The following is a 16581-nucleotide window of genomic DNA, read 5'->3' on the forward strand; positions in this document are numbered from 1 at the left end:
GTTTCAGAGGTAAGCTCCCATTCACCAGGTTTGGAGAATAACACACCCGGGTCTCAATCCTGGATATGCCACTTAATAGCCATACATTTGTGACCCAAATCAATCTACTGAATCTTTCTGAGCCTCAATTTTCTTATCTATGAAATGAAGGATGAAGTACCAGTAATCTCCTAGAGTTATCATGCAGAGTAAACAAAATATTGCAAGTAAAGCACTTAGCATAGTACCTGGTAGACAATGAAAGCTCTACAAATGGTAGTTTTGATATGTCACCAAATATCTGTACTACTTAAGGTATTTGTCTTTAACACTTTTATCTTCTGGGTACAAGGGAACTATTTCATATATCAATCAAAGGCTTTCAGGACTAAGGTCCTGAAATGCTCATTAAAAAATGGAGGTTCCTCCGAGATCCCTTGTATAAATGCAACAGGAATCACTCCCTCCCTCATGTTTCCAGAGTCCATCCTTTTACTGCAGAATTCATGTCTCACAGCTGGTGAGACTGTTCCCCTATTTTCGGTGAGTATAAGGTTCCCGTTTATTTGCTGATTCCCAAAACCAGCATGAGAGCACACTAAAGATTCTAATTCCTATTTGCTGGACATATAATATGTTGCTTTGCAGAAGTTAATTGCCTAATAACACGAAGAAACTTTCTATGAACTCTGCACACCTATAGCTCTCATCTCATTTATCTGTAGTTTGGCTACTTACCTTTCTCCCCCACGAGACTGTGTGTTCCTCAAGGGAAGGGACCATGTTCTATTTATCTTTGTATCTCCAAAGGCCTGACCTACAGTAGGCATTCAATGCATGCTTGCTGGAAGAAAAAGAACAACTGCAGAGAGCTGACTGACACTAGAATGAGTTGCCCTGGGAGACAGTGTGTTCCCAGCCCTGTCTATGTTGAACTATGGGCTGGAAGAGTAGCTGGCAGGGATACTATCCTTCTACTCTGAGCCACAGTGAAAGACAGGAATGAAGACCATTCCAGCCCAGAGTTCCTGCAGTCTTAATTACAGCCACCAGTGACAAACTGCGCAGGAAGCATATGGCCACCAGGGGGCTCCAGAGAGCATTACACACTAAGGTCCTTGGGTCTCAGACTAGTGTTTTAGTTTACAGAAAAACAGTAATTACATTTTATTTCTCTAAAACTTAGGAAGTTGAAAGGTGACAGAATGTCAGAAGGATACTGGAGGTAAGCAGCTATCAACCAAAGACAAAAGAATATAAAATTCCAAGAGTAGGATTTGAAATCAATTGGCTAGAAGTCCCTGAACAATTCCTGTCTGACCTTGAAAGTTAGGTCACCTCATCATCCTCGATCCAGGGAACCAACATCCATTTCCACACTGCAAACCACACCAATTGCTACAATCAAATAGGAGAAGGGAATGTTCAGAGCATCTACTTATACAGGACTCAATTCCATTCCATGATCATGATCAATACATTGAGTATGCACACTCTAAGGTCAGAAGGCATGGGGGAACAGATACACCTGTCCTAAAAGAGATTACGGTGTCACAGGGAGCTAAGACAGAGTCAAGGCAGAATATGGTCAACACTAAGTGAAGACCTCCTCTTTCTTCCCATTAAAGGCATAGAAGATCCAGGAAGCTCATTGCCAGCAGAGAGCAGCCAATGGAACAGAATGTGATGGAAGCTACGGACCCATTTTACATGCTATTTCAGGGATTTACAGATTATTTGAAGCTCAATTCTGAGTCTTCTCTGGGGTTCACGGCCCTGAAAATAAAATGTCCAGATACAATCTACCTGGCCCGCTTTTGTCACTAGAGAAACTAAAACTCCGAAGAGGGATGGCATCCAGCTGAGGGTCCTCCCAGCTGTCTCTCTATTCCCAGTCCCCACGTGTTTTCCACTAAGCCATCAGTGCCCACATACTTTAGTTCTATTTCCCTTTCTCACAAGGATAACCTCAGAACACCACCTCAAGTATGGAAACAAACCTGGGACCAGGGGGTGAGATTTATCTGCCAGGAGCTCCCCTGCCCTGCCCGCCATATCCATAGAAAACTTAGCTTGAAATGGTTCTCACCACCTGGGTAGTCCTGTCCATTCCCAAACCCACATATGCCTCCTTCCTGACACAACCTTCTAGCCCTCACAATGAATGAAGGACATTCAATGTGACCTCATCGCCTAAAAAACAAATTGTCTGGTCTAATGTTAAACATCTTCCACAATATGGCCACAATATGCCTTTCAAGCAGCTTATTTTGCATACTCCTCCCTATATATATATATATATACACCTTTCTTTTCTCGGTGATTAGAGCACCAGACTCCCTAGCGCTTCGCTTGTACCCATGCTTATCCTGGAGTATGGCATGCCTTCCTCTTCCATCCAAATCATTTCCACCCTGCAAAGTCCAGCTTAGATCTGGAGTGGCCAGACTCCACCTTGGATCCTGACCTGTTCTGTACGCCATCCTCTTTCCTCCCAAGGCAGATCAGGGAGATCTATCTTCTTACCTTCAACCCAGTCATTCCATCTGCTGCCTGAGGTACTGTAACGTTCTGTACACTTAAAGAAATTCACACGTGGAGGGGCGCCTGGATGGCTCAGTTGGTTAAGTGCCCGACTCTTGATTTCAACTCAGGTCATAATCTCACAGTTTGTGGGATCGAGTGTCATGCTGGGCTCTGCACTGACAGTGTGGACCCTGCTTGGGATTCTCTCTCCCTTTCCCTGACTAGAACATGCATGTACACACTCTCAAACATTAAAAAAAAAAAAAAAAAAAAAAAATTCACGTGTAAAGTCTGAGGACCTCTAAAAATACCCATTTTTTTCCTGGTTCTAATAAATAAAAAATGAGCCCTAATGGGGCAAATGGAATGTGTTTTATACTCCAAACAGTTTGGTCCAACTTCAGAGATTTGCCAAAATTGCTAGAAGTGAAGCTTTGTATTGAGCCAAAAGCTCTATAAGGAACCTGAGAGGCAGTGATCTAATCTACAAAGTCTTAGGACTGGCATTCTCTGTTTACCAAAATACTATTTACCAGTGCTCCACCAGGTCTCAGAACTAAAAGAATGTAACCCTTCCGTCCCTCTCTTCAAAATCCTATTTAAAGAAAAAACTTTTTTAAGTTTATTTAGTTTTTAGAGACAGGAGAGGGAGAGAGGGAGAGAGGCAGAAAGAGAGGCGCGGAAGAATCCCAAGCAGGCTCCGTGCAACCAGCAGGGGTCGAACTCATAAACTGTGAGATCATGACCTGACCTGAAATCAAGAGGGGATGCTTAACCAACTGAGCCACGAGGCACCCCTTAAGAATCCTCTGTAAAGCCTGTATTCCCATTCTCTTTGGTGAATGAACTCTTGATCCACTGGGCTAGAACGTTTTCCAATTCTCTCAACTTAATAATGAGGACAAGGAAGTCCAAAGAGAACGTCCAGAATTTAAAACTGGTTCCAGTTCTGGTGTTCTAATTATGATCATGTACCAAGAAATCATTTTATTTCTACTAAAACAGGTCCACTAACAAAGCCCAACACAAGGCTAGGGGATGTGTTTAGGGGAGGAACTCACAAGAGCCTTGGTGGTTTTCTCAGTCCGGTCTTTAGCAAGGTTAAAACCACAGCTGGGACAAATCCGTGGTTTATGTCGGTTGGTGTAGACGTAGTTACAAGAGGGATTCTTGCACTTTCCCCGACCTCTTGAAGTAGCGAGGCCCAAATCCTAAAAAAGTAAAACCAGTATTCAATTCCACAAAAGTTACACCTGGGCAGAGTCAAAAACCAGGATGACCAGCTATCAGTAAATCAGAGAAGAAAGTGACAATGGCAAAACCAGATTCAGACTAACTTCCAAAGAGCCTTGATGCAAGATCCTTACTCTGCGGTTACCTCCTTTCAATCTTAATACAGCCTGTATAATTTTGGCAAGTCCCTCCCCATTTGTGAAACAAGTGAGCTGACTCTTTAGTGTCAGAAATTCAAATGCCATGGAACACCTGCGTGGCTCAGTCAGCTAAGCGTCTGACTCCCGGTTTCAGTTCAGGTCATGATCTCATGGTTTGTGAGTTCAAGCCCCAGAACCAGCTCTGTGCTGTCAGTGCCGAGCCTGCTTGGGGCTGATTTCTCTCTCTCTCCCTCCCTTTCTCTTTCTCTTTCTCTTTCTCTCTCTCTTTCTCTCTCTCTCCCCCCACCCCCCCCCCCCCCACACACACACAATTTCACACATGCTCCTATATGTTCACTCACTCTCTCAAAAAAATAAATATTTGTAAAAAATGTTAGAAATTCAAATGCCCTCAGGGTCCAGGCTACTGGCAGAGAGAAGCAGGCCTATTCTAGGAGAAGGCTGAAGACTGTGGTGAACAAGCATCCACACCCTTCCTGAAGACAATCAGGACCTCTGGACTACCTAAGCTCAAATCTCTGGCATCTAGGCTCCTGTGACATGCTGCTATCTAATCAAAAAAGAGAAGGTCCTGGGAAGCTCCCCCAGATAGTAACCCTAGTGGCCTTCTGTAGTCAAAGGGATAGGGAGGTGACGGTATAGATGGCATGGAGAAGGTAGTAATTAGTCTCTGAGAAAAGAAACCTGAGCAGATATTCAGGATAAAGGAGATATTCTCCTTAAGGATCAGGCCAGTCTATGCACTAGTCCACCATACTGTCCTGTCTTGTTACTACAGAATCCCTAGCAGAGGGTCTGGCCAGAGCAGGCTCTCAGTAAATATTTTCTGAATGAAGGAATGAATGGTTCTGTACCTGCCTGCCTTTATCAGGTAAGAGTTTTTAAAAATCCAGCTGCTCTCTCAAAATCTGTGTATCTTACTCAATTCAGGCAGAGAACCTGCCAAAAGTTACCTGGCTAATCGGTATCTAAGGATCAATAAAATTAGAGAATGCTAGAAGCAAAAAGAGCCCCAACGTGGTATCTAAACTGATGCAGCATTTTACAGACGGTGAAAACTGAGGACCAGAGAAGCAAAGATGCCTGCTTGCCCCAAGTCATGTGCATGCTGGCAGCAGAGCCAGAACCACTTTGGGACTAAGTCCTTTGAGTGCTTATTCCACTGCTCCATGTGGCTTCCCCTGTAAAAGGATGACCCCAGAGTCCCACTCTGTTTGTTTACTGGGATGTTTATTGGGATGTTAATATATGCTGTGTTAAAAATAAAAGGTGATGAGGTGCCTGGGTCGCTCAGACAGTTAGGTGTCCAACTCCGGCTCAGGTCATGATCTCGCAGTCCGTGAGTTCGAGCCCCTGCAGTGCTGTGCTGACAGCTCAGAGCCTGGAGCCTGCTTGGGATTCTCTATCCCTCCCTCTCTCTGCCCCTCCCCCACTCCTGCTTTGTCTCTCTCAAAAACAAACAAACATTAAAAGATATATAAGGGGCGCCTGGGTGGCTCAGTCGGTTAAGCGGCCGACTTCGGCTTGGGTCATGGTCTCGTGGTCCGTGAATTCGAGCCCTGCGTTGGGCTCTGTGCTGACAGCTCAGAGCCTGGAGCCTGTTTCGGATTCTGTGTCTCCCTCTCTCTGACCCTCCCCCGTTATGCTTTGTCTCTCTGTCTCAAAAATAAATAAACGTTAAAAAAAATTTTTTTTTTTAAAAAGATATATAAAATAAGTAAATAAGGATAAAAATAAAAGGTGGGTGGGGAGGGAAAAGGTTTGTGGCAAACGCGAGGCTAAACAAAGATGCTTTACCACAGCACTTCTCAAATCCTTTAAGAGGCCAGTACTGACTGTGACTCTATTTTAAGGGGGAAAAATAGACCTTTCTCACACTTACCAGTGGATAACAGACTTTTGAGGCTAAAAGGTCCAAAGACTGTTGAATGCTACAGCTGGACTGGATTCTCATGTCCAATTACTCCAAGAAACATCCAGGTCTCAGCTGGCCTACACGCTATAGATCTCGCCTGCAAAACACCTAGCTAATTCACCCAGCAGCTACCATCTGGATCAGTGAAGGGATCTTCAGAACCAATGATCTATCCCTGACCCTACTCTCACTCCTAACTACCACTCCCCACCTCCCTCAGACTTCTACTCGCCCTCCACCTAAAACCAAAACCCATGTCCTTGTCAACCCATCACCTGGCCACACTTACCAGCGTTACAGTGCAGCTGTACTTGTATGGAGGAAACAGATCAGGCTTGACTTCTACAACTTTTACTTGTGACGTCCGACTGCCCGGGCCATTTGTTAGCTGTGGATCAGAACCAGTGATTTAGTGCTTTTCTATAAAACCTCACACTCCTGAGGGCCTGAGTCCTGAAAGAGCTTGAGGAAATAGTTTCCCAGGGAATTTGTAGAGCCACACTCCATGTGAGCTCTAGGATGCTAGTCAGCAGTCACCAGCCCGCCAAAAGTTTAAATGTCATTTTCAAGCCCAGGGTTGCCACATTCTTCTGTGCAGCTTCTAACACTGCATACCAGAAACACTGTGAATCAGATTTACAACTGCTACCAAGTGGGAAAAACTTATAATAGTCATATACCACACAAATATGTGGTTGAGTAATGTTGGCATAGAAAGAACTCGAAAAGATTGTTCACTAAAATGTCACAGGTTGAGAGGAAGATCGTGACTTTTTCCCCTTTCACCACTATCTATGAACTTTTCAAATGTTCTATACTATTAAAGAAAAAAAAGATGAAAACAGCATTAGTAATTATTCTGTAATACTGAATTTAAGTTGATATTCAGAACATATAATTTCATGTAACTTAACTGGCCTAAGACTAGCAAAAGGACTTGCAACTTTTAACAAATACCCAATGTTACCAGTCAAAAGGAAACTATTTACAGAGAAGACCGGGAGTTTACCCAAGTAAAGGGACTCTAAAGGCTGGAAATCTACAAAGCAGAAAAGCAGACTAGATCCTTCTAGATCTAAATCACACATGCATCCAGTGCTGACACCACATCTGGGTGACAGATCAGCCTTCAAAGTAAAAGCCAGTTGATACTCTATTTGGGGCAAATTTGGAACAAAGGGAGTTGCCTGGCAGAGCACCCTGCAAGGGAGAAGGCAGCCCGAGTTTCCTATTCCATTTTGGTCTAACAGGGTTTTTGAACTACAGGCCACAAAATCCACTGACAGGTCATGAAATTAATTTAATGAGTTGAAACCATTTCCATTTGCAAAATGGAAAATACCAAAATAACCACATATAGTAAGGGCATAGCTTCCTTATTCTTTTTATGTATACAGGTATGGATGTTTACTGGGCTGTGATGTAAAAATGTGTTATTGAGGGTCATGGCCCAAAAAAAGAGGTCTAGTAAAAAAATGCTCATTTAGGGAATTTTGATAGTAACTATTCTGGTCACATATGGATAAAAAAACAAAAAAAACCTCTATCATTAATATGAATGGACTGTACTGGCTACAAACTAGAACGTGAAGAGCCATGATTTTTGGTTTTAAAAAATTATATTAAAAAAATGCCCACAAACCTAGGAAAAGCCTCAGAGGCTGAATGGGCACAGAATGCCAATAGCAGTTAGTTCTGGGTGGCAGGATTACAAGAGACTGACTTTCTTTCTGCCTTACTGAATTCTCTGTATTTTCTACAACAACCGTGCGTTCATTTTTTCAAGAGGCTAAAGAAACAAGACAACTAAATGCAGTATCTAATCCTACAATGAACCCTGTACTAGAGTGCAAAAACGCTATAAAGAACATAACTGGGTAAAATTGTCGAAACTGGAATACAAATGACAGACTGAAGTATTGTATCAATGTTTCAGTAACAGAATATCCTTATTCTTAGAAAATGCACACTGAAATATTAAGAAGCAAAAGGCCATGTAACTTTCCCTTAAATTACATGTACTTTAGAAACATACATGAGCACAAATGATGAAACAAAATGGGTGATACCTTACCAATAAGCAACTATGAGTGAAAAGTACATGGGTACTTTCTTTGTACTGTCTTCACTCTTGCAATTATTTTCCTAAATTTTAAATTGTTTCTAAATTAAGGGACGCCTGGGTGGCTCAGTGGGTTAAGTATCCAACTTCAACTCAGGTCATGATCTCACAGTTCATGAGTTAGAGCCTTACATCGGACTCCTTGCTGAGGGTGCAGAGCGCCTGCTTGGGATTCTCTCTCTCCCCCTCTCTCTCTGTCCTTCTCTTTCTATCCCTTCTGCACACTCTCTCACAAAATAAATAAACTTAAAAAAATTATTTCCAAGTCAAAAGTTTAAACGTGCATTCGTTTTATAATAAGAAAAAAAGTAAGTAAAAATAAGTAACTCATTCATGCTCAACTTCATTCCAGAGGTCACTTTCCAATGTAATAGGCTTCTGCCTATGGCTCTGAGACACTAAATAGAAGCCCTGTTCTCGGAGCAGCAGGCCTGCCCCCAGGATGCCCTACCTCTGGAGAACAGGTCTTACCTTCACTTCGCTGCTGTGTGATGACTGTTGGATCGGCTGGCCCAGCTGCTTCAGCGTGCTTGGCTTCAGGCCACAAGTCCTCACAGAGGGGGTTTTATCTGAGACAATCAGAAGTCAAACTGGTGACTTAAATGCATTCAGAGTCCCCCTCATTCTCTCATCTCCATTCTCAACAACCCCACTGCTGTCCCCTTCCTATCTGACAGCTCCCCGCTCCCGGGTTTGTCCCAGCCCTTACCACTCAGGGGAAAGGCCTGCCTGGCCCTGGACAGTCCCATGCTGTTGCCTCGGCCCACATTAGATGGGGCTGGGAGAATTGCTCTCATGGGTCTTGCCGCAGCCAGTAATGAGGGCTTGCCCCGAGCTTTGCCCTTAAGCTCAGGGGCTCTGAGCCCAGGGGTGAGCGGGTCAACTCTGGAAAAAAAAAAAAAAAAAAAAAAAAAAAAAAAAGAAGGGAAACCTAAAAATTCTGGACCAAGTGGAAGAAACCAAAGCACAATCTCCAAATAGCATTTTAGCAGAAGGATAGTGTAGTAAACTCAGGGTAGATATTTCAGGGGTCATTACGAAGATAAATACAAAATAGTGCCCACTGTGAGGAATACAAACAGCTAGTGTAGTTATAATATCTGATCTGTCTCTAATTAGTATTTAAAGTATATCACTCTCCCAGATGAGGGAGGCTAAAACACCCGCAGAACAAAATCCACATTTTCTTGTAGCTCCAATGCTGAGCACAGAGTCTACATCACAGAAGGCTCTTGTCGAGTGACACGCTTGCCTAAAACGAACAGTCGAAACTACACAGCTTCATGCTCTAAAGATACAGAACCATCCCAAAGTATACTATAAATAAAAACAGGCAAGATGTAGAGATACATAAGTTATGCTACCATTTGTATAAAAAAAGGTAGGAAAAAATATATATACACATACACATATTTGTAGTATATGTCTAAAATTATCTCTGAAAACAGAAATTTGAGAAAACTGGTTGTCTGGAAAACGGAAATGGATGACTTAAGGATAGACTAGAAGAGATTTTTTTCAGTGTATATTCCTTATACCCTTTGAGTTTGAATCATGTGCATATATCTCCTAGTCAACAATAAACAATTTTAAATCAAATAATAGAAACCAGAATTTCTAAGCCTTGGCACTATTGACATTTTGGGCTGGGTAATTCTTTGTAGGAGCCTGTCCTGTGAATGTTTAGCAGTATCTCTGGCCTCTACCAACTAGATGCCTGCAGCACCCTTCTCCCCCACAGTTGTTAACAACCAAAAATGTCTCTAAACATTGCCACAATGTCCCCTGGGGACAAACTGCTCCCCATTGAGAACCACTAATATAAACAAATAAGGGCCTTTAGTTACAAGACCACAACTGCCTCTGGGAAGGGGCCACATGAAAAATGCAGTCAAGCCTTTAGGGAGGGCATGGGGAGGAAAAATAGCCCATATTTATGGACCATCTCCTATCTGCAATGCACTGGGCTATGCATGCTTCACACACAATCTAAAGTCTATGAGGTCAGCCATTAAGGATTAGATTTTTCTAATATCCAACTCAAGATTTTTCAGAGGAAAGAACGGGCATGAGGTGACTATGGTCACCAGAACTGGTGGAGGTCAAACAGAAGTCAGAGACAGATTACAACCAGAACTGAATTCTCTGATCACCAGGACAAGAATCTTTCTGTATCTTAATAAGGCTTCTCTTTCCAAATCTACTATCCAGGATTGGATACTAGCTTCTAACACTGGCCTCAGGCTGTACCAACAGGATCTTAGCAAGTGCTTCTGGGAAAATGACAAGAAGGGATGCACAGGAACGTGCCAGCAACGCACAGACAGCAGAGTGTAAGAGGAAAGTGTAAAAATCATTCTGTGGCTCTGGGCCTTAGTTTCCATAGCTCTAAAATAGGAAACATTAATTGGGCTCTGCTGCCTCTCTCAGTAATGCTAATAATGACATAAAACAAAACAAGGAACATTTCCCAACCTGCTATTCTAAAAACAATCCTATAACATATAAACACATTTACCCTGCAGGCTTTTTGGGAGCAGGGAGAGGACTGGAGGTGCTGGTCCTCTCAGCTGGTGGTGGTATGTCTGCTCCTGGACTGTCATTCTCAGTTGTCCCCAGAGAGACCTCAGGCGGCACACCATTCTTGACCACCGGCGTCTTCATGGCTGCCGTACCACGATTCCCAGGAGCTTCCTTGACCAAAACATGGGCATCTGAGATGATCACTTCCTCCCACTCATTCTCCTCACCCACTTCTCTCGGAGGAGCTACACTTAGGAGCTGGCTTACAGCTTCTGAGTTCTCCAGAGTCAGTTTGGAGGCATTTTCCTTAGAGGAGTTTTGCTCAGTGGTGACAGGCTGCTGATTTCTTTTAACCACCGAACCTTTGGAGGAGACACCAGGAGCCAATTCCACTTTGACTTTGGCTGGCTTTTCCTAAAAAAAATAAGAATGCCTGTAGGCATTTGGCATTTTACAGTGGACAACACATCACAAATCTTTTCTCGTTCGCTCCTCACAACAACAACGTATGGGCAACAGACTAGGAAACTGAGACCCAGAGGCAGGAACAGGCTAATGTCAGGTGTCAAGACAAAGCTGGCCAGAATCCAAGTCTTCAGACTTCAGGTCCCCTTCACTACAATATTCAACACCCAGGTTAGCATACAGCTGTTCTAACAAATTTCTTATTGATAGCCTCTTTAGGTTTCAGCAAATGAAGTTGGCATTTTGAACCTGACCTTTGTTCAAAGCCTGCTTCTCTAGGTCTAGAAAGAAGCTGATACGTTGCCATATTTGGGCCCAGAAGTCCCAAGCTCTTTATCTTGGTGTTCCCTTTATCCCAATGCAGTCACATCTCACATGATGAGCCTCAAAAATTCCAATTCTGTTAGGGAAAACTCTATCTTTTGTCCCAGATTCTTTCAGGTGAGTCTTAAGGCTGGCTTACACACACGCCACAAACTTCTCACTCAGTCAAATTAACTCATACGTATATTAATTACTTACTAGAAAATATTCAAACTCACTATAAATCCCAGCCACTATTTCAGGTCAGCCTACTTGAAAAATTCCTTGGTGCCTTAGCTTTTATGCTGTGGAAATATACTATTATTTATACACACACATACGTACATACACATACGTTTACCTACATACACAAGCAATTTTTTTAAAACCGCGGTTGTCTCAGGAAGGTTCTTTTAACCCCATGTGAATAGTGAAAAGTGCTATAAGTGAAGAGATATAAACATAGAAGCTGGGTTCTATCTAGGTTGTGCTCCACATCTAATGACTTATGTCACCTCAGACAACCTTCACCTGAACTCTCTCACTTTGCTACCATGAAACAAGAGGGTCGGCCTCTCACCATTCGTCAACAGCAGTACAACAGTCTTTCGGGGGGCTCAATTCATGGTGCAGGATTCCCCTGCATGCTGCAGAAGTCTAGCATCTGTGGCTGATGTTATTACCGTTTAGTATTCTCTCCCAGTCACAGACTACCAAAACCCCTTCCACTTCCAAAGGGGCCTGGGCAGCACACTGCCTCTGGTTAAGAACCAACATAGATGACCTAAGAAATCTCCTGTAAAGCATTCTCCGATTCTAACACACAGTAAGTGTGACTTTATTAGACTTATTAGACTTTAATAAGTCCGTGAAGACAAGTTAAATACAGAGAAAAATTCCTAGTAAACTGCACTGAGCTTACTGACTGCTGGAGAGGGAAAAGTTGGTAGAAAAACAGGAGACAAGCTAAATCTCTGCAATGAAATCTCTGAGCAAAACACTGCCCACTAAGTAGGCTGTTGCAGATAAAAATTCTCTTCAGGGAGACTGAATAATTTAAGGAATCAGAGCAAAATAACTAGCTAATGAGCTCACATTTCCTTAACTCAGCCTACCCTTTTGAGATTTCACCTTCTTTCCAGATAGAAGGTAAATACCACCAGTTGCCTGCTCAGAGACCTCAATTACCACCATCAGAGAGCCAAAGGAGTGAGGCCTTGGGCTACAGAGCTTTATATACTATCTTTTGTTCCATCCAACTCATTGGGAACTGTGCCAAACGTTTCTTGGGCTAATTTTAGCCAGTATGAAACTCTGGAACAATACAAGAAAAGGTGAGTCATTTCCTGACAGGCATGAACACATTTGGAGCTTTTAGAAACTATTTATACTTGCAGCTTCAAAAATCAGAACTCCAGAAATCTTAAAATTCTGCAGCTAAACAGCATAGCAATGCCTGAGAAGTGTGATTTAGTGGAAAAGCACTGACATAATTAGCTACATGAACTTAACAAGTCACTTCTCTTGAATCTATCTTTCCTCAACTAGAGACTTGGAATTGAACTGCCTGATGACCAAAGTCACTTTTTTCCCTAAAATTCCAAGTGCACTGATGCTAAAATGTTACCCTTTTTCTTCTTACACTCACTCACTCTGATCCTATGAAATTCTGAAATCATAGTATTTACTCTTTACATGGCAATTCTATAAAAACCTCTGGAGAAAAGAATCTGACTTAACAAATCAACATGGGGGACAAGTACCTATGGGCGCCTGGGTGGCTCAATCGGTTAAGCGTCCAACTTCAACTCAGGTTGTGATTTCACAGTTCGTGGGTTTGAGCCCTGCATCAGGCTCTGTACTGATGGTTCAGAGCCTGAAACCTGCTTCAGATTCTGAGTCTCCCTTTCTCTCTGCTCCTCCCCTGCTCACACTCTGTCTCTGTCTCTCTCTCTCAAAAATAACCATTAAAAAAAAATTTTTTTTAAAAGATGGGGGACAAGTAGCTAATAAAAAAAATTTGATTTCACAATGTGAATTTGCTCTCAGAAAGAGAACCATGGCTCAAGTTATTTCAATCAAAGGAGGGAGAAAGACATAAATGAAAAAGAAAAAAAGAAAGCCAAACTAAAAACAGAACCTGAAGGAGACAAGGCTACAGGATGAGTTAGACTCTTCCATAAAAAAGCATCAGAAATAAGGTCATGTGACAAACCTGCTGTGCATCTGTGAAGAAGGGTCAAGGAGGAGTCCAACTACCCTATTCAATCTCCCTACTGCAGATGAGGAAGTACATTTTGGGGAGGATAATTAGGATGGGAGGAAACTGAATGGCTGCACAGCAGCACAAGACAGATGGTGAGCACAAGAAACTCAACAAAATCTGAAACACACAAGCACTGGGCCCTTCCTGCCCTGAGAACTGATAGTGTAAAAAGCAGTAATAGAGACTGTAATTCTATTACTGCCAATAATGATAGCAGTGACCTCTTGCTGAGGATTTAATCTATACTAGGAATGCACCATCCACTTTACAGGGATAATCTCATTTGATCCATCCAAAAACCCTAATGAGGTAGGCACTATTGTTAATCTCCATTTACAAATGAAAGAAAAACCAAATCAAGAATAGACATAAAATGACTTGCCCAAGATTATATAGCCAAAATCCTTGAGAGACAGAAGTTCAAACGGAGAAAAGCAGACTCCAGAAGTGTACTTTTTTTTCTTATCCTCCCAAAGACACTCTTCTCTCTCCTAACACTGGAAATTTCTAGGGTTTTAGGAACTCAGTGCCAGAAATCCGGTACAGAGATCACATGCCTCTTTCTTTCTTTCCCTTTAAAAGTTTATGTATTTATGCGTTTACTTATGTATTTATGTACGTATGTACATACATATATGGTCTCCACCCCCAATGTAGGGCTCAAACTCACGACCCCGAGATCAAGAGTTTCATGCTCTCCCAAATGAGCCAGCCAGGCACCCCCAGAAGTGTATTTTTAAGTATTAACTTATTCTGTCTCCTGGAATTAGTGATGCCCTGAACTCCCAACATTCAGCCAGAGGGCAAAAGTCACCATCCCAGTATTTTTCAGAGATGTTCTATGGAAACTGCCCCCAAGGAACTTAAAAGGTATGGCACTATAGAAGTTTTCTCTCTACAGATAAATGTGGACCCTGCTGAGCTAGACACCTAACAAACACAAACCTAGCCTAAGTTATTGTCACAAAAACAATGCTCTCTCTTTCCTTTTCTACCTACCCAAATTCCACTGATCCTTCAAGACCATCTCCTCTATATCCCATCCCGGACGATTCTAGTTCTTTTGACCCTAAACAATTTACAGTCTCATACAAAAATGTGACAAGTTATGTATGATTTATATAGTCAATGTGAAGTATAAAACAAGTAACAAAGCAATGTGTTGAACTGAACTTCACAGGGGCATAGCTCTGATGCTCATTTATTTATCAAGCATCAGTTACTTAGAAACAGAGACAGAAGTATACATTTGGAGAGTTAACTATGAAAGACCTAGATATCTGGTTAAGGACCTTTACTTTTAATAGCAGCTATAGGATACTGAAAGGACTTTGAGCTAAAAAGTGAGCAGATGTGAGCTACGCATCTGAATCACTAAGCAGTCAGTGTGGAGGGTGGATTGTTAAAAATTTAACAGGAAATGAATAAACTGACATAGTGTAGTCATTCATAGGAAGTTATAAAGCAATTAAAGATAATGGTCTTGAATATTTAATGGCATGATATGTGAAGTAAAAAAAAAAAAAAAGGTCAAGCTACAGAACTTGTGTATTCACAGAAAAAAGACTAGAAGAAGATACAACAAAATGTTAATAATGACTTTTCTTTGGATGGGGTAAGATTATGGATGACATTTTATGAAAATGACTTACTTGTATAGTCAGAAAGTAAAAACAAATATTTATTTTTTAAGTCCTTTGCTCTAAAGGGGAACAGGGAGCCTACTTTATGGGGTTTCCAAAGCAGCAATGGCCAATGGACCTTACCTTTGGGATCCACTTCCCTCCTAGGAAGTTACCACAGATAGGGCACTTAGGTGGTTTGTGCCTGGTGACGTAGGTAAAGGAGCAACCTGGGCTGGTGCATGTCCCATGGCCCCGGCGGGTGTATGTAGTGGTCTGTAAGGAAAAGAGTGGGTCAGAATCAACACCACAGTGCAAGCCCTCTCAGATCCTGAAGACCATTATAAGCACAAAACTGCCAGGAGGATACCAGTTTGTAGAAGAATAGCCAATTCGTGGTATCTTAAAAGGTCAGAATTGGAAAGGTTGTAAGATACAATTAGTTCACTTTTGAGAAATGAAGAAACTGGGTTCAAATGAGGAAAGACAGCTGCCTAGGATTACACAGGTATCAGAAGAACAGACAGCAATAACTGCTACTAATTAATGAAGCACCACACAGCGCTGAACGCTTTACCAATATCTCATTTAACGCTTTCCGCAATTCTATGAAGTAGGTATTTGTAACTACTGAGGTTCAGAGCAGTTAAATGCTTTACCTCAAGTTGTATAGTGAATCTAGGGCACACCTAGACTTAGAACCCAGAGGTCTTTGATTCTTGGTCCTAGATTCCTTCCACGCACTTGGCTGCACACTACAGCCCTAAATACTTCGAAGAATTTGCTTCCTCTTCATTCCTGTTAGTTAAAAATCAGAGAACCTAGGACTTAGGGTTCAGAGATATAAAAATAGAGTATGGCCACTTAAAAAAAAAAAAAGGGAATTTCAACAGAAATCAAGTCCTTTGATATGCAACTGAATTTAATTATCGGCATACGAATATATTCAGCTACTGGCTCTCACCATCTCCAATGATTTCCCTTTGAACAGAATGATTACAATGGGTTTTTATTTTCGGCTACAAATAGAAATTAGCCAAGCTCCATTTCTTGATTAATGCCGCAAAGGAGACATTTTCCTGTCAGATTTGTTGTGTCTTACAGATGTTTACTCAGATATTAGTCCCATTTTTCCTAGCCTGGCCAAAAAGCAAAAACCTCCCTTGGAGAAACACCAAGCTGCCACTAGGCTACCTGTGCCAGAATGCCTAGGGAAAAGGTGATTCTAATAGTAGCAAGTCAAGGTTGAGGGTGAAGTAGTGTGGTAAGAGGGAAAGAGACCGGGTTTCAAGTTCCAACTCCACTACTGACACACGGGATGACATGGGGGTAAGTCACCTTATCCCCTCTTCTGTAAAATCACCCGCCCTTCCTATTCTTCCTATTTCATGGATATCTCTTGAAAAACAAATGAGGTAAGAAATAAGGAAACATGTCACTCAGTAAACCGTAGAAGATTCTATAGG

At 42.1% G+C, this 16581-nt stretch overlaps 1 protein-coding gene across 4 annotated transcripts in view; it reads right to left on the bottom strand.

Moving 5' to 3' along the window:
* The window catches only part of HMGXB3 (HMG-box containing 3), a 47609-nt gene that overhangs the window by 16506 nt on the left and 14522 nt on the right, over positions 1–16581 (bottom strand). For 3 of the 4 annotated variants that reach the window (XM_042949350.1, XM_042949360.1, XM_042949369.1), the window contains 6 exons: positions 15260–15391; positions 10455–10873; positions 8646–8821; positions 8408–8505; positions 6104–6202; positions 3567–3716 (listed from right to left, as the gene is read on the bottom strand). In XM_042949350.1, the coding sequence (XP_042805284.1) occupies positions 3567–3716; positions 6104–6202; positions 8408–8505; positions 8646–8821; positions 10455–10873; positions 15260–15391 (1074 nt within the window). The remainder of the gene's footprint in view (positions 1–3566; positions 3717–6103; positions 6203–8407; positions 8506–8645; positions 8822–10454; positions 10874–15259; positions 15392–16581) is intronic. The other variant, XM_042949377.1, reaches the window with a different exon arrangement.

Source organism: Panthera leo, chromosome A1, assembly GCF_018350215.1.
Source record: "Panthera leo isolate Ple1 chromosome A1, P.leo_Ple1_pat1.1, whole genome shotgun sequence".
Taxonomy (NCBI): Eukaryota; Metazoa; Chordata; class Mammalia; order Carnivora; family Felidae; genus Panthera; species Panthera leo.